The 27,161-nt window shown below is 46.7% G+C and overlaps 2 protein-coding genes across 11 annotated transcripts in view; one reads left to right on the top strand and one right to left on the bottom strand.

Annotated features, from left to right (window-relative positions):
• SIPA1L3 (signal induced proliferation associated 1 like 3) overlaps nt 1-27,161 on the bottom strand; it is a 323,626-nt gene that overhangs the window by 288,032 nt on the left and 8,433 nt on the right. The window lies entirely within an intron of this gene.
• On the top strand, nt 108-26,227 carry WDR87 (WD repeat domain 87). Of its 7 annotated transcripts, none has more exons than XM_078359216.1 (7): nt 555-631; nt 9,202-9,322; nt 11,063-11,169; nt 11,303-11,473; nt 11,859-14,734; nt 15,486-15,757; nt 16,429-26,227. In XM_078359216.1, the coding sequence occupies exons 4-7, from the start codon at nt 11,390-11,392 to the stop codon at nt 21,696-21,698; spliced, it is 8,502 nt and encodes a 2,833-aa protein (XP_078215342.1). In that variant the 5' UTR covers nt 555-631; nt 9,202-9,322; nt 11,063-11,169; nt 11,303-11,389; the 3' UTR covers nt 21,699-26,227. The 7 variants fall into 7 exon arrangements, with proteins under 7 accessions (XP_035140512.3, XP_078215342.1, XP_078215340.1 ...); XM_078359214.1 differs by having other exon boundaries at nt 555-715; XM_035284622.3 differs by lacking the exon at nt 11,063-11,169.

The raw sequence follows: 27,161 nt of genomic DNA, 5'->3' as shown, positions 1-27,161 counted from the left end.
CTGGGAACCGTAGTTTCGCCCTAGCCAGCAGCAAACTGCAAAGAGCCTAGCGCGCGGGGACTGCCGGGAGCCGTAGGCGCACCGCCGCGCTGCCTCCTGGGAACGGTAGTCCACTGGTCTCCTCAGTGTGGCTCCAGTCTCCTGAGCACTTCCGCAGCCCCGAGGGGCGTGAAGGAGGGAGGTGTGTCTTCTGCAGACTCCAGCTCGAGGGCCACGCTCTTCACCTCGCTGGGGCGGTTTCTCCTTTCTCTCAACCCCGTCTGCCTCCTCCCTTCATTCGGCGGAACCTCTCCCTCACTCTGCCAGGCTCGAGTCACTCACCCCTAGGACGCTAGCCTGAGAGAAGCAGGAGAAGCGGAGCAGTGCGCTAGACCCCCAGTAGAGGGGACGATGGAGGAGGGCGTCGATGCGCGCTCGCGCACGCGCGGTCGCCGGCAGACCCCGACCTAAATTGCCGCGGGACCCCGCGGAGAGGATTTTTTTTTTTTTCCTTTTGAGCGCGTGCGGGTTTTCGCAGCGGGCGCGCGCCCATGCGCACGCGCGTTCAGACCCCTGGCCTCGGGGAGTCCACCGGCCGTGGGGCTGGGGGCCAACCGCTCCGTGGGCGGAGTCCTCACGCAGCATCTGCCAGGTAGCTTCTCAGTCGCTGCCCCTAGCTCTAGGAACTCCTGGGTGCACACGCCGTAACCGTCCCTTGTCGGGAGTCCTATCGCAGGTAATAGGCGCACCCCATGCTTTGAGACAGAGACGCCCTGCCTCCCGCCCGTGTAGGGGGCCTGAGGGTGAGGGACCTCCGGTGGAGTCGCCTCTCCGCGGCCTAGACGGCTCCAGAGCTCTACCTTCGACGGGAGCCAAAAGATCGAGGGGGCTGCATAGGGGCCTTGTTATCTTGCATTCTTTCGTTTATTGCACATTCCTGAGGGTAACTAGTGTTTGTAGAGTACCTACACCTTGGGAAATTTTGTCCAAATTTAAGACACCTGCTGACATAACCAAGCAGCGGACGCCGCCCACCCCCACACTCCTTTTGTAATGTTCCTCGCTAAGAGTTACCGCGGGAATCTACTAGCAAGGACCTCTGGTCAGGAAGCCCTAGTCAATATCCTTTCCACCTCAGCCTGCCTTCTAGGAAGATGTTCACTAACACTTGAAGCTGGGAAGCATATGTTTCTTCCTCAGAGAACACAGAGAGTCTATTCTTTTGCCCATTCATTCAACAAAAATATATTAAGCTCTATTGCGTGTCAGGTTGGGTGATTATGGAGACACCTGAGAAATCCAGACAGACTGGAGTCCTCCTACCTTCAGGGAGCTTTCAGTCCAGTAGGGATATCAGGCCACCATGAGACCACGACAGTATACAGCAATGCTACCTAAGAGAAGAATACCTTGCACTTTGAGCCACCGAGGCAGGAGGATCACTTGAGACCAGCAGTTCCAGACTGGCCTGGATAACGCAGCAAGAAACCATCTCTACTAAAAACTAAAAAACTAGGTGTGGTGGCATGTGGCCATAGTTCCAGCTATTCAAGAGATTGAGTATCACTTGAGCCAGGAATTTGAGGCTGCAGTGAACCATGATTGCACTACTGCACTCCAGCTTGGGCCACAGAGCAAAATCCTCTCTCAAAAAAAAAAAAAAAAAGTTTGTGTGTGTTTGTATGTGTAATGCAAGCCACATATGCAATTTTAAATTTTACATAAACAGGTAAAATTCATTTTATTTATCATTATCATTTATTTACCTTTTTTTTTTTCTATGTTGCCCAGGCTGGTATTAAACTCCTGGGCTCAAGACTTCTTCCTACCAGCCTCCCAAAGTGCTGGGATTATAGGCATGAGCCACTGTGCCCAGCCATGAAATTAATTTTAATACTTTATTTAAACTCAAATATATCCAAAATATTCCAAGTTAGGTTTAATAGAAAAGTGTTTTCATTATTTCAGTTCTACCGTTTTTTTTTTTTTTTTTTTTTTGAGATGGGGTCCCGCTCTGTCACCAGACTTGAGTGCAATGGTATGATCTCAGCTCACTGCAACCTCTGACTCCCTGGTTGAAGCAATTCTCCTGCCTCAGCCTCCTGAGTAGCTGGGATTACAAGCATGCGCCACCATGCCCAGCTAATTTTTGTATTTTTAGTAGAGACAGGGTTTCACCATGTTGGCCAGGATGGTCTCAATTTCCTGACCTCATGATCCGTCTGCCTCAGCCTCCCAAAGTGCTGGAATTACAGGCATAATTCCAGCCTCAGTTCTACAGTTTAAGTTAATTAACATCAAATAAAATTAAAACTTTATGAGGCACTAACACAGATATTCCTTTGTAGTATTAGCTGCAGTAGCAAAAGTTTGGAAACTACCCAATGTCCATTAATAGATAGTTCAGCCACACAGTGGAATACCCTGCAGCTAGCAACTGTAGGGAAATAGTTTTATGTATTAATATGAATTAATATCAAAGCTACAGTAACAAAAAAAGGTGAAGAACAGTGTATACAGTTTACTATCACTTTTATAAGAAAAATACTTTTTTCCTAAAGTACAGAGATAAAGATTAAAAAATACTTTTTACATATATGCTTGTGTGTATACAGAACACCTAGAAATACACAAGAAAGGCCAAGCACATTGGCTAACACCTGTAATCGCAGCACTTCGGGAGGCTGAGGCAGGCAGATCGCTTAAGGTCAGGAATTCGAAACCAGCCTGGCCAACATGGCAAAATCCCATCTCTGCTAAAAATACAAAAAATTAGCTGGATGTGCTGGTGCATGCCTGTAATCCAGCTACTCAGGAGGCTGAGGCTTGGGAATCACTTTAACCCAGGAGGCAGAGGTTGCAGCGAGCCAAGAGCATGCCACTGCATTCCAGCCTAGGCAACAGAGACACTGTCTCAAAAAAACAAAACAAAACAAAAAAGCACACACACCCACAAAAGAAAGATACAACCAGAATTACCTCTGGGAAGGGGAAACAGGACCAGATGGTTAGGTGTGAAAAGGTGACTTTTTTCCCCTTATCTGCCCCTTAGTACATTTTCAATATTTTCCATGTCCATTTTTAAAAGATGCTTAATTACAGGAAGGATAATAGCTAAGTTATTAGAATAATTGTAAGAATTAAACAAAATAGGCTGGGTGTGGTGGCTGACGCCTGTAATCCCAACACTTTGGGAAGCTGAGGCAAGTGGATTCTATGAGTCCAGGAGTTTGAGACTAGCAACATAGTGAAACCTTATCTCTACAAAATAATACAAAAATTAGCCAAGTGTGGTGGCACTAGCCTGTAGTCCCAGCTACTCAGAAGGCTAAGACAGGAGGGTCACTTGAGCCAGAGAAGTCAAGGCTGCAGAGAGCCATGATTGTGCCACTTCACTCCAGCCCGGGTGACAGATTGAGGCCCTGTCTCAAAATAAATAAGAATTAATATATATGTAAAATGTCAGGTTACTACTTTACAACCTAATTAATCCCGGATAGTCATTAATTCTCAGGGATCCAGAGTAACTCTTCCATCCAACAGGAACTAACCCACCATGTTAATGTATGTTTGTCAGCCTGGAAAATTATTTCTTTCCATTAAGAAAGTGAAATGCGTTCCAATCCCAGTCCTAGCTATGCAGCCACCTGAAGGCCACAGTAGCACTCCCGGCACTGGGGACAAACTTGGACTCCTGATCACTAATGTCATTTAAAGAATCAAGTAAGCCTAGGTTGCCCCTCTGACTTTACAGTCAACCAATTAGGACCTTCTGATACCAGCTAGACTTTCTGCACCCTTGTCCCCCAAATGTGAGACCACCTACAAGGTTATCGAATCCATGTAGGGCCCTATCTCACAGTGTGGTACACACATCACCTTCCTTTTGGGTGGTCAGTTCTCCTTGTTATATGTCCTCAAAGCACTTTGTACTTAAAAATTGAATTTAATTTGAGAAAATTAAAAGTTACAGAAAAGTTCTAAAGGATAATATAACCCATCACCTAGAATTTCCCATTGTAATCTATTTTATATCTCTTCTTTGATGACTGTAAGCTCTAGGGAGCAAGAAACCTGCCTGGATCCCCTCACACACACCTGTTAACAGCACATCCGACAAGGAGTGAGCCAGAGGGAGCCCAGGGGCCTGACCTTGTCGTGGAGTGCAGCGCCCCCTAGAGTCAATTCTCTTTAACAAGACAACACTTGTGGGAGGTTTGCCTCCTCTCAGGCCGCCACTAACACTGTACCTTACAGAGGACTGCTGCAAAGAAAAGGAATATACTTTCAGTGTCAATGCCCAATCACGCACCTGGTTTGTCTCCACAGTCAGCAGGAATAACATTCGTTGGTCCCAAATACCCTTCACACTAAATTGGCCACAGAGCTTAAATTCTCCCATTAGATTATCTTTGCGTTGAGATATTAAACAATCAGTCAGGCTCACACCTGTAATCCCAGCACTTTGGGAGGCTGAGGCACGCAGATCACCTGAGGGCAAGAGGGCTGGCCAACATGGTGAAACCCCATCTCTACTAAAAAAAAAAAAAAAAAAAAAAAAAAAAAATTAGCTGGGCGTGGTGGTGTGCGCCTGTAATCCCAGCTACTCAGGAGGCTGAGGCAGGAGAATCGCTTGAACCCCGGAAGTGGAGGTTGCAGTGAGCCAAGATTTCACCACGGCACTCCAGCCTGGGTGATGGAATGAGAATCCATCTCAAAAAAAATTAAAAATAAAAGATATTAAACAATCAAGACCATTGGAATTAAAGCATTTGGAGCTTACTACAAACTTACTTTTAAGGACAGGCACTGGGATTAGGGAGTTGATTAGGGAGCCCCTCTGGGGCTAACCCAAGGAAACTGATCTACGAAGTGGGAGACAGTGGCTAATAAATAAATAAATATAGAGGGCCAGGTGCAGTGGCTCATGCCTGTAATCCCAACACTTTGGGAGGCTGAGGCAGGTGGATCACTTGAGCCCAGGAGTTTGAGATCGCCTGAGAAATAGAGTGAGACCCTGTCTCTACAAAAATTTTTTTAAATAAATTAGCCAGGCGTGGGGGTGCATGTCTGTGGTCCCAGGTATTCGGGAGGCTGAGGCAGGAAGATTGCCTGAGCCCAGGAGTTTTGAGGCTGCAGTGAACTCTGACTGCACCACTGCCCTCCAGCCTGGGCAACAGAGCAAGGCCCTGTCTCAAAAAAAAAAAAAAAAAAAACCAGCACATAGAATTAAATAAACATAGAGATTTGGGGTTTGAAATTCCTCCTTCTCACTCATCCCCTAGAAATGTTCCCCCAAATAGTCCCAACCAATTGTTCTTTGTAGGCTGGTCAAGAGAAGTGGGACCCAGTGGACATAATTGGCATAATGGGAAGTGATGGCAGTGACTGCAAATTTGCTACAAATGACTACTCTCTCAGCAGCTCTGGGGCTGCAAGAAGGGGCTTACTGGGATAACTCTGAGCTGTGATTGTTGTTTGGGTTTTTTTGGGGGGGTGTGTGTTTAAGAGATAGGATTTTCCTCTGTCACCCAGGCTGGCATGCAGTGCGGCCATCATAGCTCACTGCAGCCTCAACCTCCTGAGCTCAAGTGATCCTCCCACTTCAGCCTCCCAAATAGCTAGGACTACAGGCACATGCCACCACACCTGGCTACTTTTTTTTTTTTAATAGATACAGGGTCTCACTATGTTGCCCAGGCTGGCCTTGAACTTCTGGCCACAAGCAAGTGAGCCTCCTACTTTGGCCTGGGGTAACTCCCACAGGGCCATCCACTGCTGTGCAGGATCTGAAGCCAATCACACTGGAGCCTGAAAGGTGTTCAGAAACAGAATGGAGGAAATAAGTTATCACAGGTGGGCAGTGTGCAGTCTGGGGAGTGTGGAAAGAGACACAGGATGCTGTGTGCTGCTAGCCAGTCACAAGTTCCCATTGTGAGTGGATCTGTAGATCAGCTGGCAAAACCTCTTCCTCCTCTGATGCAGTAGAAGAATCCTGAACTGTGGATTGGATCTTAGTCTTTATCTGCCCTATGTAGACTCAAACACATCCCTTTTCCTCTCTGAGGTCATGTTCCTCTTTTGTACCATGGAGATGATGATATCTGCCTCTCAGGATTCTTTCAAGAACTAACAAAATGATTGATGTTGAAAGCTTTTCTGTGAACTCTCCTCCACTGTATGCATGTGAGATGATGATGATAAATTTGGTCTGCTGCTTTCCTCCACCCCAAATCCAGTGAGCAAGTTTCTGTGGCGATACAGAGCCCTGGCCTCGCTATACCAGAGGATGGGTTCAGCTGACCTTGCTTCAGGAAGCCCAGACCAAATGAACTGGGACTCCAACAGTTCTCTAAACCAGTGGTTCTCACACTTTATTGTTGAAGCAAGGTGCAATGGTTCATGCCTGTAATCCCAGCACTCTGCGAAGCTGAGGTTGGAAGATTGCTTGAGGCCAGGAGTTCAAGACCAGTCTGGACAGCATGGTGACAGGCCCCCACCCCTGCCCCACCCCCACTCCCACCCCACCCCCACTCCCATCTCTACAAAAATTGGAACAAAAAAACAAAACAAGCCAGGCATGGTGGCTTATGCCTAAAATCCCAAGATTTTGGGAGGCCAAGTTGGGAGGATCACTTGTGACCAAGAGCTCAAGGCCAATCTGGGCAACATAGTGAGATCCTGTCTCTACAAAAACAAAACAAAGAAACAAAAAGTAGCCAGGTGTGGTGGCACATGCCTGTAGTTCTAGCTACTTGGGAGGCTGAAGTGGGAGGATCACTTGAGCTTTGGAGTTCAAGGCTGCAGTGAGCTATGATGGTGCCATTTTTTTTTTTTTTTTTTTGAGACAGAGTCTCACTCTGTTGCCCAGGCTGGAGTGCAGTAGTACAATCTCAGCGCATGGCAGCCTGTCTTGCGAGTTCAAGTGATTCTCCTGCCTCAGCCTCCCAAGTAGCTTGGATTACAGGCGCCCACCACAACGCCCAGCTAGTTTTTGTATTTTTAGTAGAGACAGGGTTTCACCATGTTGGCCAGGCTGGTCTCGAACTCCTGACCTCAGGTAATCTGCCCGCCTTGGCCTCCCAAAGTCCTAGGATTACAGGCATGATCCACTGCACCCAGCCAAAACCCTGTCTCTTAAAAACAAAACAAAAATTCATATTGATGGCCCTTAACCTCAGAATTTTCAATAGAGTAGGTGTGGGATGGGGCACAATAATTTGCATTTCTAACAAGTTCCCACTATTTCGCTAAAGGGATGAAGTTCTTTTTCATCTGTAAGGCAAGGTTGGGCTCCATTGCCCTCTGCTGGCCAGACTATAAATTTAATTGCCATGTTTCGAGAGCACCTGAAAAGCACAAAGTATGAGTTGGAAGGAAAGAGAGTGGTCACCCGTCTGAGAACTAGGCTGGCCTACAAACAGCAATCATAAGTGTTTGTAGTTTCAGAGTGTGCTTAAAGGGTTTTCACATAAATAATCCTATTAAATTTTTGCAACAATCCTGTGACATAAGCAACAGTGGCATTTTCATTTTACAAATGAGGAAAAACTAGCCCATTGTCACATCAGTCATGAGAGACTCCCTGACAGAGGGAGAGTGCTAAAAGTAATTCACTGTACAATCAGGAAAAGTAAAGGTTTGTCCTCATGAAGGCCAAAGAAAAGGGAACAGGGAAAAAGAAAATGAACAGCAGATGTACCTTCTGTAAGAGAGCTATCTGAGGCCAGCCTCAGTGGCTCACACCTGTGATCCCAGGATTTTGGGAGGCCAAGGCAGACAGATCACCTGAGGTCGGGAGTTCGAGACCAGCCTGGCCAACATGGTGAAACCCCGTATCTACTAAAAATACAAAATTAGCTGGGCCTGGTGATGCTACCCGGGAGGCAGCAGCAGGAGAATCCCTTGAACCCAGGAGGCGGAGATTACAGTGAGCCGAGATTGCACCGTTGCACTCCAGTCTGGGCAAAAAGAATGAAACTCCATCTTAACAAACAAGTGCTCGCTTCCGCAGCACATATACTAAAATTGAAACTCCATCTTAACAAACAAACAAAAATGAGCTAACTGATTCCACAAGGCCAGGGAAGCCTGCTGCAAGGCCAAATGGCTCTATCCTCTCGCCATATGTGCGAGCTGGTGCTGACTCTTAGTCTGGGTGCCCCATAACTCCATTTCTTATTGCAGCAGTCAGACTCAAATGTCAGTAGAATCACCCAGGGAGCTCATTACAAGTGAGGGTTCCTGGGTCCCACTTCCATGCTTCTGATTCAGTAGGGCTGGGGCAGGAGCCCAGGAATATGCATTTTAAGACCTACAGGTCGGTATTGTGGCTCACACCTGTATTCCCAGTCCAGGAGTTCTAGACCAGCCTGGGTAACATAGCAAAACCCCATCTCTACAAAAAAAAAAAAAAAAAGTTTAAAAAGTTAGCCAGGCATGGTGGTATATGCCTGTGGTTCCAGCTACTTAGAAGGCTGAGGCAGGAGGATCACTTGATTTTTTAATTTTTTTAAAACTTACCCCCAGGTGTTTGGGCATAGTGGCTCACGCCTGTAATTCCAGCACTTTGGGAGGCCAAGGTGGGGGGATTACCTAAGGTCAGGAGTTCAAGACCAGCCTGACCAACATGGTGAAACCCCATCTCTGCTAAAAATACAAAAGTTAGCTGGGCATGGCAGCGGGCACCTGTAGTCTCAGCTACTTGGGAGGCTGAGGCAGGAGAATCACTTGACCCTGGGAGGTGGAGGTTACAGTGAGCCAAGATTGCACCACTGCACTCCAGCCTGGGCGATAGAGATTCTGTCTCAGAAATAAATAAATAAATAAAACTTACCCCCAGGAATCAGGAACCCACAAAATGCTCTCTGGACATACCACAAAATGTGAAGGACTATTATTTGTCTGTGAGGGTATTCTTTCCCAGCCCCTCTCTAGGTTTCTCTGCTTCTCTCACCCATATATCTTACTGGGTTATGATAGAAACATGCTAGGATTCACTCCGCATTGGCTCTCTCCAAGCCTCAGTTTTCTCGTCTATAAAACGAGGTAATGCCTAGCTTACTGGGCTGTAGAGAGGATGACACGAGAAGGTATGTCTTGTGCAAAGTTCCTGACTTTCAGGAGGTGTTCAATAAAAATGAGTTCCTCGTTCTTGCCTTCTGAGTCCTAGCTGCTTGAAAAGTGGCAGTGACTAAGCCGGGCTCTTTTGGATTCCCACAGGTTTTTAAGCAACAGTCCTCAGGAGGGCCAAGAGATACTCACGGTGATGTCTTCCCCCAGACTCATTCCCCTGTGGAAAGATTTAAAACTTCTCCTAAATGACGTCATAAATAAAAGCAAGGTAATATATATGTAGGACATAAATGTATTATGGGTTGGCTGCTACCTGTCTTACAGTAATAAGCATTTAGAAGAGCCACAGATTGTCCTTGAGAACAGGAAGCAAACAGGGTATACCATAAAGACAATCATCCCCTTCCTTAGTAGGAAGTAGGCCATCAATTTCCATGAGTCACAGATCTCTCACAAGGACTTTTTCTTTTTTTTTTTTTTTGAGACGGAGTCTTGCTCTGTTGCCCAGGCTGGAGTGCAGTGGCATGATCTTGGCTCACTGCAACTTCCGCCTCCCAGGTTCGAGCAATCTTCTGCCTCAGCCTCCTGAGTAGCTGGGATTATAGGCGTGCACCACCGTGCACAGCTAATTTTTATATTTTTAGTAGAGATAGTGTTTCACCCTGTTGCCCAGAATGGTCTCAAACTCCTGAGCTCAGGTGATCCACCTGCCTCAGCCTCCCAAAGTGCTGGGATTACAGGCGTGAGCCACCACACCCAGCCTCACAAGGACATTTCAATAGTGGAAAGTATACACACTGGAGCATTGTCAGAGGAACTGACCTTCTGTAAACAGAGATTTTCTAAAACAGGAGGAGGCACCAGAGAGAACCACTGCCAATCTGTTTTGCTATAGTTGGCTCTGCATAAAAGGATCCCAGGGCCAGCCATGGTGGCTCATGCCTGTAATCCCAGCACTTTGGGAGGCTGAGGCAGATGGATCACCCGAGCTCAGGAGTCTTGAAACCACCCTGGGCAACGTGGTGAAACCCCATCTCTACTACTAAAAATACAAAAAAATAGCCAGGTGTGGCAGTGGATGCCTGTAGTCTCAGCTACTCAGAGGCTGAGGCAGGAGAATCACTTGAACATGGGAGGTGGAGGTTGCAGTGAGCTGAAATCAGACCACTACACTCCAGCCTGGGACCACAGAGGGAGACCCTGTCTTAAAAATAAAAAAAGGATATCAGATGCATATTTGATAGCATATGCTCTATCACTGTGGGATAATATGTTGTATACATGTTTATTCTCTGTCAGATTTAAAGGCCAGACAGGGTGTCCCAAGAATCTTACTTAGTGCAGCTTTAAGCTTTAGTAACTTAGAGCTGCACTGACTTTGGGAGACTCTGCTATATTCCATGTGGGTGTAAGGTGATGTACTTGTCTGAGTACTCTGTTAAATATTGTATCTTTTATGGTACGTGTACCTTCTAGACACAAGTAAGAATGTTAGAGGAGGCTGGATGTGGTGGCTCATGCCTGTAATCCCAGCACTTTGGGAGGCTGAGGTGGGAGGATCACCGGAGGTCTGGAGTTTGAGACCAGCCTGGACAACATGGTGAAACCCCATCTCTACTAAAAATACAAAAAAAAAAAATTAGGCTGGGCATGGTGGCTCACGCCTGTAATCCCAGCACTTTGGGAGGCCACGGTGGGTAGACTATGAGGTCAGGAGTTTGAGATTAGCCTGGCCAATATGGTGAAACCCCATCTCTAGTAATAATACAGAAATTAGCCGGGTATGGTGGCATGCACCTGCAGTCCCAGCTACTCGGGAGACCAAGGCAGGACAATCGCTTGAACCTGGGAGGTGGAGGTTGCAGTGAGCTGAGATTGTGCCACTGCACTCCAGCCTGGGCAACAGAGTGAGACTCCGTTTCAAAAAAAAAAAAAAAATGTTAGAGGACAGGAGGCATGGCTAACTTCATGTTGGAAAGAACATCATTTTTCCCTGTGTTCACACTAGAAGATTTGCCCACAGAGGCCCTGCAGAGTTGGGTTCCTTCATGCATTGGAGGATTTGTTACATGGTTGTGAAGTATAACTGTCCCACAGGTGGTAAGTTGTACACAGGTGAGTGGAACAGGAGTAGGTCCTTCAGGTGGGAGGCATGACTTTGGGAACTGCTCCAGTTGTGACTTGTGCAAGAAATCTATGTAGTGCCTGTGTGCCCTGCCCTCTTAGTTTATGCCACGCCTCTCTCCAGCAACCTTTAGAAGACCCAAAGAATTACCTAGTTGTGCTGAGCGACCAGTCCCAGATACTGTTCAAAGAATCTCGCTATCCTCAAAATATGCCGTGTGTATGCTGTTACTTCAGTGATGCCTACTTCTTCGCCTCCCTCTCTTGGGTGACAACGAACACAAAAGAAATACAGGTAAGACTGCCTTCCTTTCCCTCCTCCTTCCCCTTCTTGGCTCATTCTCCAAGGGCGATGCCTATGGAGCTCTTAACCCAGATTGACAAAGGAAGATATTCCCCATGAATAAATGTGCTCTGAAACCAGGAATCCCCCCTCATCCTTTCTCCAATTATAGTCCCCAAGTTAAGTAGGCTTCATGGTTCCCCTAAAGTAGACCAAGGTTAGGAAAAAGGTCCTAGAATCCTCTACCGTACTTCCAATTCCCATCACCAAGGGATAAAATCTCACTCTAGCATCCTCTAATTCCTCCTTAGCACAAAACATGGGGAAATACAGGAACATTCTGTCCTTTCCTCCTCTACTATCATCTCTAGGCAGTTTCTATCTCATTCTCTTCTAGGCTGTAGTATGGATGAAGAGCAAAACTGAGGACATAGTTGAGAAGAGAACATTCTCCATGACTGAACGATTGCCACCCATCCAGTCTATGGTGCACACAGGTTCCTTTCATATCCTTGTGGTCTACTGTGGCGACCTGATCCTGCGACTCTTTGGGGACCACTTTCGGGCATTCAAACCCCTAGGTAAAGTGCCCTGCCGCTTCAACATCAGCTGCCTCTGCTATGACCCGGAAATGAAGATGCTGCTGTCCGGTATCCTGGGGGCAGTGGTCACCTGGGTCATTGAGCAAGGTGGCACGGGCCTCCAAATAGCCCACATAGTCTCCATGCCAGGTGATGAGCTTGTCCAGGACATCGTGCTAAATGGTCCCAATGGCTCCCTCTTGGCCCTGTGTGAGACGGTGGTGAGGGTCCTTATGCGCCAGGGCAAGGGCCAGCTGGGGGAGGTGAAGAGATTCACATCCACCAGCAGTGGCTCCTCCATCACCTGCTGCTTCACCTGTTTTGATCAGGGCTTTTTCTATGTTGGAAACCAAGCTGGGGAAATCCAAGTTTGGAGCCTCCATCAGGGCCATCCACTCCACAGTTTCCAGGCCCATAACTCATCAGTGATCTGCATCCATAGCCGACCAGAGGCCCACACCCTGCTAACAGCTGGAAGTGACAGCCTAATCAAGGAGTGGAACCTGACTTCAGGGAGCCTGCTCCGGCGGCTAGAGCTTGGCGAGGAGCTGTACCAGCTCCAGTTTATTGACAGCATTACTTTCTTCTGCCAAACTGCCCACAGTTTTTCCTTGCGCCGCCTACCCTGCTTCTACAGCCTCTTCAATGTCTGTGGCTCTGCTCCCCAGCAGTTGCGTCGGGTCTGCTGTGGGGATAACTGGTTCCGGATCCTGTGTACTACTGAGGATGGCTTGTTGCGCTTTGTGTCCCCAATAACAGGGGATCTTCTGGTTATCACCTGGCCCTTCTCAATCCTGGACCAGGCTGTGGATTGGGCCTACGACCCAGGTAAAGAGGAGCTCTTTGTAGCAACAGGCAGCTCCGAGGTGCTGGTATTTGACACAACCCGCTGCCCTTGCCCAGCCAAGTATCTCTTATGCACCTCCCCAAATTCTCAGGACTTTGTACAATGCCTGGCTTACGGGCATTTCAAATTGGGGCAGGGCCTGGAGGGACTGATATTCTCTGGGCACCAGAGTGGTGTGATAAGAGTGCTCTCCCAGCACAGCTGTGCCCGATTAGAAAAATTCATGCACTTTGGTGCTGTACTGGCACTCTCCACACTGTCTGGAGGGATTATGGGTGGCCAAAGAAACTCTCTGCTCTGTTCCTATGGAATGGATGACTATGTGCACCTGTCAGAAGTGGTGCTTGGTGGGGTCAAAGTGCATCTGCGACCTCTCGCCAGCATTCTCAGCAGCTGTCACCTCACACATCTGATACTCTTGCCCAAGTCTGTGGGTGCCATCACAGAGACAAACTGCCTGCGTCTCTGGAAGTTCCATGATTTTATGTCCTTTGGGTCACAGGATGGCTTGAAATTTATAGAAACACTGCCTCTGCACCAGTGTGCCATCACATCCTTTGATGTCTGCCTGTCCTTGAGTCTTTTCGTCACAGGTTCTATCGATGGCTCTGTTCGGATCTGGGACTTCCAGGGCAGACTCATAGCCATTCTGGACTCATCACTGCACTTTGGCCCACTCTGTTTTGCAAATGACCGGGGTGACCTGCTTGTGACTTTCAACCAGAGTCTTTACCTGGTGTCCTGTTTAAAATTGCTCCCCCCAGCCCTGCTGACTCACCTTTCCTATATGAGTTTACCAGATGAAGTACTGGAAGCCCCTAAGCCTTTCATACCAAGCTTCTTCTTCTCCTTTGAGACCATGTTTGTGCCCAAGTACATCTACCTTGGACAAGGGCAACAGAAATTAGTGGGTCTGGAGAAACTTGTCAACAACCGAGCCATTGCCTTTGACCATTCTGTGCCACATGTGATAGAAGAAGATGAGAAAGGGAGCCCAGTGTTACTGTGTTCCTCCATGCATTATTCTTTGCAGAACATGGAAGACTGGATGCAGATGAGCAAACGTTACCGCCACCATTATGTGCTTCCTCCCCAACTACAACTGACTAGCTGGGATGGACTCAACCCCTATCAGATATTGCGATACTACTTTGGTCATGGGCGGGAATGGCTTTTGGCCCCTGATTGCTATATCCCCAATTCGGTGATTCGTGCTCGTCTTTGGCCAGAGGGCACCCCAATATACCTACAGTGCAACCTGCATGCACCCCAGCGGGAGTTGGAATGGGACAGGTTTCAAGAATTCTTTTTCTGGCACAGCAGGGTAAGAGCTATAAGCAATATAGAATATTCAAAGAAGGAGGAGGATGAACACTTCCTAGAAATGAGACTTTCTAAGGATGTAACCTACAGTGTCCTTATAGATAGAGCAAACCGAAGTTGGCTGGGAAGAAAGATGAGTGAAATAGCCATTAATAGCATGATTGAGACAATGCTCAATATTATGATCCATGCTTCCTCACTGAAGTACCAATCCTGTGTTGCTGCACTAGGGCAAATCTTTGCCTCTTACCAGGTGTCTCCAACCCTACGCTCTGAGACAGCCCGTAGGCTACTGGATGATACAACCAATTCCAACCCACTGATCCGAGAACTAGCTTGGGAAGGGTTGAAGCGTCTAGGAATGATTACTCATCTTTTTGCCGTGCCTCTGGCTCAAGGATTAATGGACAAGGATGAAAGAGTGAGGAACAAAACCCTCATGCTCATGGCTGAGATTGGAATCCATTCTAGGACCTCACTCTTACAGCTGATCCAGAAACCAGAGACTTTTCAGGAGATGCAGTAAGTTTGTGCTTTTCCTTCAGTTCTTTACCCCATTCCCCATTTCCCCCCTCCTTTTCTTTGCTATCTCTTCACCCTGTTCATTAATTCTCTGTGACCTTTCTTCTTTCTCATAGTCTTTGCTCATTCCTAGATGACTATCCTTGACAATCCCCTGACCGCTCACTCTTCTTCCTCCTCCTTTTTTTTTTGAGACAGGGTCTCACTCTGTTGCTCAGGCTGGAGTATAGTGGTATGATCTTGGCTCACTGAAACCTCTGCTTCCCAGGCTCAAGCAATCCTCCTGCCTCAGCCTCTTGAGTAGCTGGGGCTACACACATGCAACACCACACCAGGTAACATTTTGTAGAGACAGAGTCTCACTATATTGCCCAGGCTGGTCTCGAACTGGGCTCAAGCAATCTCCTGCCACCTTGGCCTCCTGAAGTGCTAGGAGTACAGGTATGAGCCTCCTCGATAATGCATGGAGGAACACAGTAACACTGGGCCACTGTACCTACCTCCTTTCTCCATTGCTTTTCCTATGTGTCCTTTTCCTATGCCTACAGCCTCCAATATAGATCATTCTGTTCGTTGCCATCTTGGCTTCCTAGATGCTTTCTTTCATCTCAGCCATTATTTTACTCTATATATGCCATCTCTCTTGGCCACTGTGTCAAGTCTCCTGCCTGTTCCACAGCCGTTCTTTTCTCCCCATTCTCCCTTTTGTTCCTGACTCAGCATAATCCTTCTTCTCTTTTGACTTTCATAGGCAGGAGATGATCGGGGAGGAACACTTGGACCATCTGCTGGGGATGCGGGCCACAGATCTCCAAATCCTTTACACTCAAGTGGAGCAGAGATTGAATGAAAATCTGACCTTGTCAAGTAGTGATGAAAAGCCGGCTTTTTCTTTAGATGTCTCAAAACTTTCTGAGCTTAAATCCTTTCCCATGAAAGCCCCAACAAGTTCTGAAGAACCTGAAGTAGCCGTTAAGCCAAGCAAAGGCAAACGACGAGGCCAAGCAGGGAGCAAAAAGCATAGTATGTAAGGGGTAATCTGGTCCATGCCTCAGGGTCCCCAAGAGGCAGGGTAGTTAGGGTTAAAGTGGATCAAGAGATACCAGGTGGGCTGGCTGGACACAATGGCTCATGGCTGTAATCCCAGTACTTTGGGAGGCTGAGGCGGGCAGATTACTTGAGGTCAGGAGCTCAAGACCAGCCTGACCAACATAGTGAAAACCTGTCTCTACTAAAAACACAAAAAGTATCCAGGCATGATGGTGGGTGCCTGTAATCCCTGCTACTCAGGAGGCTGAGGTGGGATAATCACTTGAACCCAGGAGGTGGAGGTTGCAGTGAGCTGAGATGGCACCACTGTACTTCAGCCTGAGCAACAGAGCAAAACTCTGTCTCAAAAAAAAAGATACAAGGTGGGAAGAGAGATAAGTGGAAAGATCTCATTATAGACACTCTTCTAAGAAGGATCCACTCAAACTCAGGAAGACTCTAAGGCCCAGCTCTCTAGGATTTGGCAGGAGTTGGGGGATAGGAATAAAGCAAAAAGAATGCTTTTTTTTTTTTTTAAAGTCCTCAGCCTTCTCTGTTGGTACTTTTTTTTATGGCAGCTCTTCTTAGCTCACATCTGATATTGGGAAGGGTTTCATTTGGCTTCCCAGGGTTTGCTTACCTCCATCTCTCGATTTTTCCTGCAGGCCGGAAATGGTTGCGAGGTCTCAAGAAGATGAAAGAGAGAGGCTCTAAACATATGGGAAGAGAGCTGGGTCTCTTAGAGGATGAAAGTGGGACTGAGGCTGCACCAATTGAGATGGAGGACGTATCCATCCATTCCAAATGGTCTTTAACCACCAGTGTAAGCACGCTCTTAAAAGATGTTGACTCTCAAGAGAAAGATATCTCACAGGATCGCATTGCACTGACCCTGAAGAGGCTGAGGAAAATACGTGACAAAAGAGACAAGAAAGCAACAGCTCAGAAACCCAAAAAGAAGCACAAGAAGAAGGGAGAAGCCCAAGTTATAACTGGGGAACCTCCTGTAGTAGAACAGCCAGTTATTAAAAAGTTTAAACTTCAAGGGCGGGGAGCCTCTGGAGTGTCTGGCCGCAGACCTACCACTGGAGGTGGCTCAACATGGCGGGATGATCTATGTCATCTTATGACCCTGAGGATATCTGGTTCCCAAACAGAAATGTCAGAAAATCTAACCACTGAGCTAGTGAAATTTGCTCAGGAGACGCTGGTAGATAGGCACCCCAGCTGGGAACTCTTTCAGGAGATCTGCCCCCTCTTGAAGAAAGAAAGTAAGGTTCTGCTTGAGGACCTTGATTGGGATGCAGTCCCGCCGGAAGAAAAACCAAGTTTTACTTATGAAGGAGCAATTAGAGAGGACATGACACGAGATGTGATGCAAGAAGTGATCAGACATAAGGAAGTGCTACCAAGGGATGAGGAACAAGCACAAAAGACAGCGAAGGACATGCCGGGCTTGGAGGAAACCCAAGTGATTTTGAAAAAAAGCAAGAAAAAGAAAGTTATTTTTTTAGAACCAGGTGACGTAACCAAGGAAAGACAAATACCAAGGAAAGAAGAGAAGAAAACGTTTCAGAAGTCACCTGAGCGAGAGAGGAAAGCTGTCCAGTGGGAAAGAAAAGCGGGAAAAATAAAGACGGAAATGACTAAAGAAGAGAGGGATATGAGTGAGGAAGTGAAGGAAACGGCCACACTTGAGGAGGAAGTGGTCGAACAAGAAGAAAGACCAGTTTTGACTAAGAGGACACCATCTTGGCAGGACTGGAAAAGGTCCTGGGATGAGTGGAAACAGGTCCATGGTAAGACAAGGAAATCCTGGAAGGCATGGAAGAAAGACTGGGAGAAGAGGCTTCTTCAGGAAGAGGAGAAACTACACCAGGCTGGAGAGAAGCTATCCCCAGAGGAGGAAATGCTTCAGGAGGATCAGAGAAAGCTGAAATGGAAGGAGTGGAAACAAGTCTGGGAAAATATGTTGTCATCTAAGTCCAAGGAGCAACCGTACGAGGATGAGGAAGTAGTGACTTTGGAGGAAGAAGTGTCTCAGGAGGGGGAAGAAAAAGAAGAGCAGGTCACAGAAGAGCAGAGACAGATCCAAGAAGAACACAAACAGGCCAGAATTCACAGGAAACAAGCCCAAGCTGAAAAAAAACGAGCCCAAGAAGAGAGGAAATTAGCACAAGAAGAAGAGAAACTTGCACAACAAGAGAGACAATTGGCCCAGGAAGAGAGAAAACTGGCCCAGGAGTATATCAAAAAAACCCAGGAGGATGGGAAAGTGGCCCAGGCAGAGGGTAAGTTTGCCCAGAAAGAGGAAACACTGGCCCATAGAGGGGAGGAGCTAAGCCAGGAGGCAGAGAACTTGGCCCGGCAAAGGAGGAAACTGGCCAAGCAACGCGAGAAAGTGGCTAAAGAAGAAGAGAAACTAGCAAAGAAAAGAGGGAAACTGGCCGAGGTAAAAAGCATATTGGTCCAGAAAGTGGAAGAAGTGGCCCAGAGGCAGCAAAATCTGGACAGGCAAAAGGAGCTGGCCCAGAAACTGGAGGAACTGGCATGGGACATGGAAGAACTGTCCAGGAAAGAAGAGAAAGTGAATCAGGAAGAGGAGACACTGACTGAAGAAAAGAAGATACTGGCTGAGGAAGAGGAGACATTGGCCTGGGAAAGGGAGAAACTGTCTGAACAAGAGCGAAAACTGGCCCAGGACAAGGAAAAAATGCCCGAGGGAGAGGAAAGACTGGCCTGGCAAAGGGAGCAACTGATGGAAAAGAAGGTGAAACTGGCCCAGAAAAGGGAAAGATGGACTAACCGCATGGAAGAACTCACAAAGAACAAGGCGATAGTGTACCAGAAGAAGAGGAATCTGGCTCAGGAGAAGAATAAATGGGCTCAGGGGGAAGAACATCTACTCTATGGCCAAGAAAGACTCACCCACAACAGAAAGCAATTAGCCCAAGTAAACGACAAATTGAAAATTTTCAAGAAGACACTGGCTCAGATGGAGGAGAAGCTGACACAGGAAAAGGAGACAGTGAGCAAGAAGAAGGAGAAACTGTCTAAAAGAGAGAAAAAATTGGTCCAAGTAGAGGATAGTCTGGCCGAGAAACAGGAGAAACTGGCTCACGAGAAAATGAAATCGGCTCTGGAGAAGGCAATGGTCCAAGGAAAGAAACGGCTCAGAGGAGAGCTGGATATTGCTAAGGAAGAAAAGGCATTGAACCTGGAAATGAAAAGACTGGCTGAAGAGAAGATGAGACTATTGGAGGGAAAGGAAGCTCTGTCTAAGGGAGAGACTCCCAACACTTCAAGACTAAGGAAAATGACTAAAGTTGAACAAGAACTAGTTGAGAGGAAATTGTCACTAGAGGAGAAGATACTGCTACATGAAGACAGGTTACTGGCCATAGAGAAAAGGGAAATTGCCAAAGGAAAACTGGAATTTACTAGAGTACAGAGAATATATGCCCAGGAGCAAAGGAAGTTAGCCAAGGATGCAAGGATGTTGATTAAAAAAAAGGAGAGCCTTTCCAAGGAACCAGCAAAACTGAACAAAATCTTAAAGGCACTTCAAAAACTAATCAGGGATGAAAGGACACTAACCGAAGAAGAAATAAAGGTGACAAAGATAAGGAGGTCATTCTTTGCTAAAGAGAGCAGATTGAATAAAGAACAGAGTAAACTGGGTATCAAAGGGTGGGGTTTTTCTGAGAAACAATCAGAACTGACTAAAGATGAAAAAAAACTGACTCGGAAGCAGAGAAAACTGGCCAAGGAAATGAGAAGAATGATAAAAAAAGAAGAAAAAATAACTGAGGAAGAGAGCAGATTGGCCAGAGCACATTCAGAAGTCATACTGGATGATGAAGTGGAAGGAGGAACAGAAGAAGAAGAGGTAATCCCATTCCTTAAACAAAGGTGGAGAAAGAAGAAAGAGGCCAACGAAGTTGATGAACCAAAGGAAAAGTTTCCCAGTCAAGTGGATGAGGTGGAAAGTGAAGAGCATTTTTATGAAGAAATGGAAAGCCTGTTAGATGAACTAGAGAAGCAAGAGAGTTTGTCTTCTGAGGAGGAGGAGGAGGAGGAGGAGGAGGAGGATGAAAGGGATGAAGAGGAGGAAGAAGAAAAGGAAGAGGAAGAAGGGGAGGTGGAGGAAGAGGAGGAGGAGGAGAAGAGAAAGAAGAAAAAGGAAAAGAAGGAGGAGGAGTTTCAGGAGAAGGAAGAAGTGTTTGAGGAGAAAGAAGAAATTATGAGTGAGGAAGAGTTAGAAAGTTTGAGTGACAAGGAAGAGGAAGAGGAGAGCAGCTCACTGGAAGAAGAGGTAGACGAGGAAAAAGAGATCTTAAAAAGAGAAAAACTATTTAAGTTACAAGACCAAAGAAGAAAGAGCCTAAGAGGAAGGGAAAAAGTCCCTTCCATTGGAAAAGGAGTTTCTCATGTCAAAGGCAGGGCTATGAGACTAAGAGTTCTAAAAAGCCCTTTGAAGAAACTGGTGTCAATAGCTCTGGAGATGAGAGAGAAAACACCAGTGCCAGTGCCGGAGAAACAAATATCCTGGGAAGATAAAAAGGCCACAGTAGTTGCAATACCCAGGAAATTCTCCGGGACAATGGATAAAGAAAGAGAAGTGTTGGGAAAATATGAGCCCATACCTCCCCCTGTTTCGGGTACAGTTTTAGAGTCCCAAGAACAGGACTTAAAAATCCCATTTATGGCCCACATATTAAGGAAGACCATCGATGCTCAGGAACTCCAGTGCAAACCACTAGGTCCCCAGTGGAAGTGGCTTTTGCAGCATCTGTCTCTGCTGGGACAGACTGAGGTGCAGTTACCTCTGTCCCAAATCCGGGCTAAGGAACAACATGCAGACATAAGCCTCTCAGATGTAGAGTGGATCTGCCATGTCCTAGAACGAATGGAAGCAGGAGAAGAGCTTTCCAAGGACAGTTTCCACAGACTGTGCCAGCTCCTCAAAGACCTCACCTCAAAGGGAAATTTAGAATGGCTGCATCTGGCCAAACTTGAAGCCATTGTGTACCGTCACAGGCAGGCCCTGGAGTCACAAGGCACAAGGATCTCAAAACCAAGTAGGGAGTCCATGAGTCCTAAATACCTGAAAGTGATTCCTCCTATACAGGCAAAGGAAAAGGAGAGCTGGCTAGAACCTCTGGCTATTCCCACACGAAAATCCCCATTAGCTACCAAGAGGATTCCAGACCCAAGGGCTAAAAATTGGCATCTTCTAGGAGAGCCTTACAGAAGTGAGAGGGCACAGCAGATATCCATGGTTCACAAGGAGATGGCAATGCAACACTTTCATCCTGCCACAGGAGACATTTTTCCAAGTATCTATGCCTCTGTGGAAAAGCAAACCCTGGCACTGATGTTTCAGAAGGACTTGCGGGATTTTAAGGATAAACGCAGGTTTCCCAAATTGCCCAAGTTGGAGAAGAAGACACAGCCCATTTCTAAAAAAAAGGAAAAGTTGCCTTTGTGGGAGACATTCGTGGCACTGTACCATGTTTTGCGGATGCTGCAGCAGAGATACGGAAAAGACAGCACTGCTTGGATGGAACAGTTCAACCAGCTCATGCAGCTGTACCAACTTAAGTCCCCCCGAATCCAGAGGCTTCTACTAGAGTTACTGCAGGGAGAGGAACTTCAACCCCAAGAGATCATCTACAAAGAGGCCCTAAAAGCCACAGAGCTAGTTCCCGGCGAACGGCTGCTCTACTGCCTGTTTTGTGGCGGCTCTCATACTGCTAGAGGCCCTCAGGAGTTCCAGGGTGTGGTACCCGTCCCTGGGCAGAACAATGTGCATACCATCCTTCCTGTGGGCATTGCCCAGTATGGGATCTTAGAACTTGCCTGGAAGAGCCTGCCCCAAGCTGATATTCACCTCACCAAGGCATTGATACACACTGTTGCTCCCACTCCCTAATTTGGAACAGACTGGAGGTAGGGACCTTTCATTACCAACTGGAGAAAGTCCTGGTCACCAGAATCTAGACCTTCAGATAACTTTTTTTTTTCTTTTTAGATGGAGTTTTGCTCTTGTTCCCCAGGGTGGAATGTAATGTCACAATCTTGGCTCACTACAACCTCCACCTCCCGGTTTCAAGTGATTCTCCTGCCTTAGCCTGAGTAGCTGGGATTACTAGCATGTGCCGCCATGCCCAGCTAATTTTGCATTTTTCGTAGAGACAGGGTTTCTCCATGTTGGTCAGGCTGGTCTCAAACTCCCAACCTCAGGTGATCCACCTGCCTCGGCCTCCCAAAGTGCTGGGATTACAGGAGTGAGCCACTATACCCGGACCTAGACCTTCATCTCTGGGCCCACACAAAGGTAGGGCCAGGTCAAAGCCCTTTCCCAGCTCTGGAAACACAGCTTCTATATGGGGAATAAAGAGGAGGTTCTTGTTTGTAACAAGCACTTTGATGTGTTCTTTCCCCCCAAACTGGTTCCCCAGGAAGGTAGCCAGGGAAACCATTTACTCATACTCCTGAGATGGAGGAAGCATCCCAAAAGACAGTGGTGCTCACCGTGTGGATGGTTGAGGCAGAGGAGTCTGTCCTTGACCTCTTCATACCTTCCCACCATCCCCTCCAAGAACTCTAAGAGGGAAAGTACCAGGCACAAAAGCTAATGTATATTTGGCATGAATATGAGAGGTACTGATATCATGCAAAGAGAATGGGCTTTAGAATCAGAAGACGCAATATTTTATCCCTTAGTATTTGGGGGCCTACAGTGGGGCTGACTCTATTTTTCTGATTGTAGTTCTGCATGCTGATGATTTGAGTCCCAGATAACAGGAATACTGGGTGTTGAGGAGGCTCTCAGAGTAAAGGAATAATCTTCAACAAGTTTTAGCCAGTACCACCACCATCTGATTACTGGATTTTTCTGATAGCTCAGGGTTTCCATAATCTAAGGTCTAGATGTACTTCAAGAGTCCATGAAGCGCTTCAAATTGAATGAAAAAAAGTTGTTGGCATGTGTTAGGTACTTTTTTTCTGCTGAGAAAAAGTCTGTAGCTTTTATCAGAGTCTTAATGAGGCTCCTGACACAAATACATGAAATCAACACTTAAGGAGACAGCACAGGGCTTTAGCTCAGACATTGCCAATCATCAGTTGAATGACCTTCAACAAGTAATGGCCTTACTGGGCCCTAGTTTTCTAATTTTGTTTGTTTGTTTTTGTTTTTTAAGACGGAGTCTCACTCTGTCACCCCGGCTGAAATGCAATGTTGCGATCTCGGCTCACTGCAACCTCCGCCTCCCGAGTAGCTGGGACTAAAGGCACTCACCACCATGCCTGGCTAATTTTTGTATTTTTAGTAGAGACAGGGTTTCACCATTTTGGCCAGGCTAGTCTCGAACTCCTGACCTTGTGATCCACCTTCCTTGGCCTCCCCAAGTGCTGGGATTACAGGCACACACCACCATGCCTGGCTAATTTTTAGTAGAGATGGGGTTTTACCATGTTGGTCAGGCTGATCTCAAACTCCTGACCTCAGGTGAACCGCCCACCTCAGCCTTCCAAAGTGCTGGGATTACAGGCGTGAGCCACCGTGTCCGGCCAGGTGGGAAGCTTTTAATATGGGAGTGTAAACCAAAATAAAATTCTAAGCTCCCAGCCAACTGAATGGACCCTTCCTCTTGGCCAAGGGCGTTCTAAGGTATACCTGAAACACTAGTTCCAGCAATGATGGTCAGACATGTCTCATTATACCTTCCTTTCTTTGGAATTCAGGTACAGCTGACCAGCATTAACACCGAAACAGAGACCTTAAGACTGACAAAGCATACCCTTTGTAGCAATAAGATACCAACATGGGCCAGGTACAGTGGCTCACACCTGTAATCCCAGCACTTTGGGAGGCCAAGACAGGTGGATCACAAGGTCAGGAGATCAAAACCATCCTGGCCAACATGGTGAAACCCCATGCCTACTAAAAATTAAAAAATTAGCTGAGTGCAGTGGCAGGTGCCTGTAATCCCAGCTACTCAGGAGGCTGAGGCAGGAGAACAGCTTGAACACAGGAGCTGGAGGTTGCAGTGAGCTGAGATCATGCCACTGCACTCCAGCCTGGTGACAAAGTGAGACTCCATCTCACAAAAAAAAAAAAAAAAAAGATACCAACATGACAGACAGCAGACCCTGAAAGAAATGGAAGTATTTTATCCTAAAATACGTTTCTTTGACATATTTTGAAATGGCCCTGCAAAGCTGATTCTTGTGGGGCAAATTGACACATTTTGTAGAAAATCCCCTTCCCTTTCCAGGTCTTTTGCCTGATTCAAGAGAGAATTAACTAAGAATCTGGCATCTTTCTAAGTCTGATAAAAAAACATGTACAAATCTATTATCTCTGAGACCTGCTACCTGGACACTTCATCTGCATAGTAGGAATCTTGGTCTCCACAGCCCCTTATATTAACCCAGACATTCCTTCTATTATTGATCGCAGGTCTTTAGATAAACTCTTTCAACTTCCAGTCAGAAAATCTTTGAACCCACCTATGACCTGGAAGTCCCCCACTTCCAGTTGTCCAATCTTCCCAGACTAAACCAGTCTAATCTTCTATGTATGATGCTTTATGTCTCCCTAAAATGTATAAAATCAAGCTGCAGCACAGTCACCTTGGGTGCATATTGTCAGAAACTCCTAAGGCTGTATCACTGGCCATGGTCACTCATATCTAACTCAGAATGAATCTCTGCAAATATTTTACAGAGTTTGACTCTTTCTGTCGAGAGGAGACATTTAAGGATTTTTTTAAGAGTTAAAGAGGAAAGACAGGCCCAGCTTGGCGCGGTGGCTCACGCCTGTAAATCCCAGCACTTTGGGAGGCCGAGGCGGGTGGATCACGAGGTCAAGAGATCAAGACCATCCTGGTCAACATGGTGAAACCCCGTCTCTACTAAAAATACAAAAAATTAGCTGGGCATGGTGGTGTGTGCCTGTAATCCCAGCTACTCAGGAGGCTGAGGCAGGAGAATTGCCTGAACCCAGAAGGCAGAGGTTGCGATGAGCCAAGATCATGCCATTGCACTCCAGCCTGGGTAACGAGCGAAACTCCGTCTCAAAAAAAAAAAATAAACAAAAATAAAAAAAGGAAAGACACACAAAAGGTAGCTCAACAGTCAAAGACAGGTTTATTTTGGGACAATAAACCTGAGAGGGGCTTCTGGCTGATTTGGTCAGGAGCATTCTCTCTTACAGACTAAGTATTTATTGGTAAGAGAGCTTGGAATGTTTCTGTGTCGGGATGAAGTTTACAGTGGGGTTGGAATGACTCTGGTTAGAGGGGAGGTTATCTTGGGGTTATCTCTCCCAGCCAGTTGGGAGGGGAGGTTATCTTAGGGCTGGCATGTCTCTGGTTGGGGAGGGGTTTGGAATGTTTCTGGTTGAAGATGTTATTTGTGGTTTATGGTCATGCTGACCTCAGCCATTAGGCTGATGCCCTTTGGATTTAGGCAGGTTTTGATCAACGTGAACTTAAAATGACAGTGCTTGTCCAAGGTAGCGATACTTCTGCTCTGTCATGTTTGTCATGCTGATGTGGCCAAATCATGGAGATGGTAAGTTCGAAGGTGTAGGATGAACAGGGGAATACTAGGAATACTGGTATAAGCCAGGTCCCTGATAAAGCAAGAGAGAATGGGGTCCAGAGTCCAGCTGGAAGAATTAGCTTTAGACAAGGGGAAAAGGATGTACCTTTCCAGCATAGTGAGGGGTATGAAAGAAAAACATCTTGGGCCCCCAGAATCACTAAGCTAAAGGGGAAATTCAAGCTAGGAACTGCTCAGGGCAAATCTGCCTCCCATTCTATTAAAAGTCATCCCTCTGCCGGGTGCAGTGGCTTGCACCTGCAATCCCAAAACTTTGGGAGGCCCAGGTGGGCAGATCACCTGAGGTTAGGAGTTCAAGACCAGCCTGACCAACATGGTAAAACCCCATCTCTACTAAAAATATAAAAATTATCCAGGCATGGTAGTGTGTGCCTGTAATCCCAGCTACTTGGGAGGCGGAGACAGAAGAATTGCTTGAACCCAGGAGGAGGAGGTGGCAGTGAGCTGATACCATGCCATTGCATGCTAGCCTGGGCAATAAAAGCAAAACTCCATTTCAAAATCAAAAGACAAACAAAATCATCCCTCTACTCACTGAGATAGATGTATATTCTGATTGCCTTATTTGAAAAGGCTTATCAGAAACTCAAAATAATAAAACCATTTGTCTATCTTACCTGTGACCTGCAAGCCCCCTCCCTGAGTTTTCCCTGCCTTTCTGGATGGAACCAATGTACTTCTTACATATATTGATTGACGTCTCATCTCCCTAAAATGTATAAAACCATGCTGTGCCTCGACCACCTTGGGCATATGTCGTCAGGACTTCCTGAGGCTGTGTCACGGGCACGTGTCCCCAGCCTCAGCAAAATAAACTTTCTGAATTAACTGTGACTTGTCTCAAATTTTGGGGGTTCACAGGAGGAAGAAAAGAGAGGTAAGTTTGTAGCTGTGACAAATGAGAAAAAAACAAAATTCTAAGTCTCCAGTGTACTGAATGGACTAAATCTTGGCCGAGGGAACCCTAGAGAAACCTTGGAAGGTGAGTTCATGGCCATAATAAGATGCGAGATCAGAGAGGTCTCGAACCCTTCCTTCATTAACAGTCATTAGACTTTCTTCCCTAAGGGCTAAACAGAACTCCTCCACAGCCCTCCATTTTTTGAGACAGGGTCTCCCTCTGTTGCTCAGGCTGAAGCACAGTGGCACAATCATGAATCACTACGGCCCTGACCTCCCAGGCTCAGGTGATCTCCCACCTCAGCCTCCTAGGTGCTACCATGCCTGGCTAGTTTCTTTGTATTTTTTAGTAGAGACAGGGTTTTGCCATGTTGCCCAGGGTGGTCTTGAACTCTTGGGCTCAAGTGATCTGCCCACGTTGACCTCCCAAATTTCTGGGATTACAGGCATGAGCCACCACATGGCTGGCCCTAAACCAGCCCTTTCAAAAGACTGCTGGCTTATCTTCCCTGGTAAAGAACAAAGACAAGATTAATCCGTTTGATTCCTTCACCCCTTCCTGAGACATGCTTCCTATTCTCCTTTTCTTCAAATGTACATATTGTCTTTTATAAAATGTAGATTTACTGGGCACTAACTAAAGTCTCACAATTATGTAATCATTTGTCTCACTGTGGGCCTCCCCCTGCCTCCTGCTTTAAGGAAAATATATAAACACTAAACCTCCTGAGAACCTGTTTGGAGGTTCTCCAAACAGCCGCAGATATTTCTGTGACTCACGTTTTTTTCTGGGGCGCACCCTCAGAAAAAGATGCTGAAGAATCCCAAAGTGCTGGGATTACAGGTGTGAGCCAGTGGATGT

The sequence above is a fragment of the Callithrix jacchus genome, chromosome 22 (assembly GCF_049354715.1).
Source record: "Callithrix jacchus isolate 240 chromosome 22, calJac240_pri, whole genome shotgun sequence".
In the NCBI taxonomy this organism is placed as follows: Eukaryota; Metazoa; Chordata; class Mammalia; order Primates; family Cebidae; genus Callithrix; species Callithrix jacchus.
Note: the sequence above shows the minus strand (reverse complement) of the source record. Positions and strands in the feature narration are given on the sequence as shown.

Bases quoted from the DNA above. Each gene is read 5' to 3' on its own strand.
- WDR87 (XM_035284621.3), top strand. From the start codon at position 407: ATGCGCGCTCGCGCACGCGCGGTCGCCGGCAGACCCCGACCTAAATTG. The intron at 11,474-11,858 runs GTAAGACTGCCT...ATTCTCTTCTAG, and splicing joins CGAACACAAAAGAAATACAG to GCTGTAGTATGGATGAAGAG. The intron at 15,758-16,428 runs GTATGTAAGGGG...TTTTTCCTGCAG, and splicing joins AGCAGGGAGCAAAAAGCATA to GCCGGAAATGGTTGCGAGGT.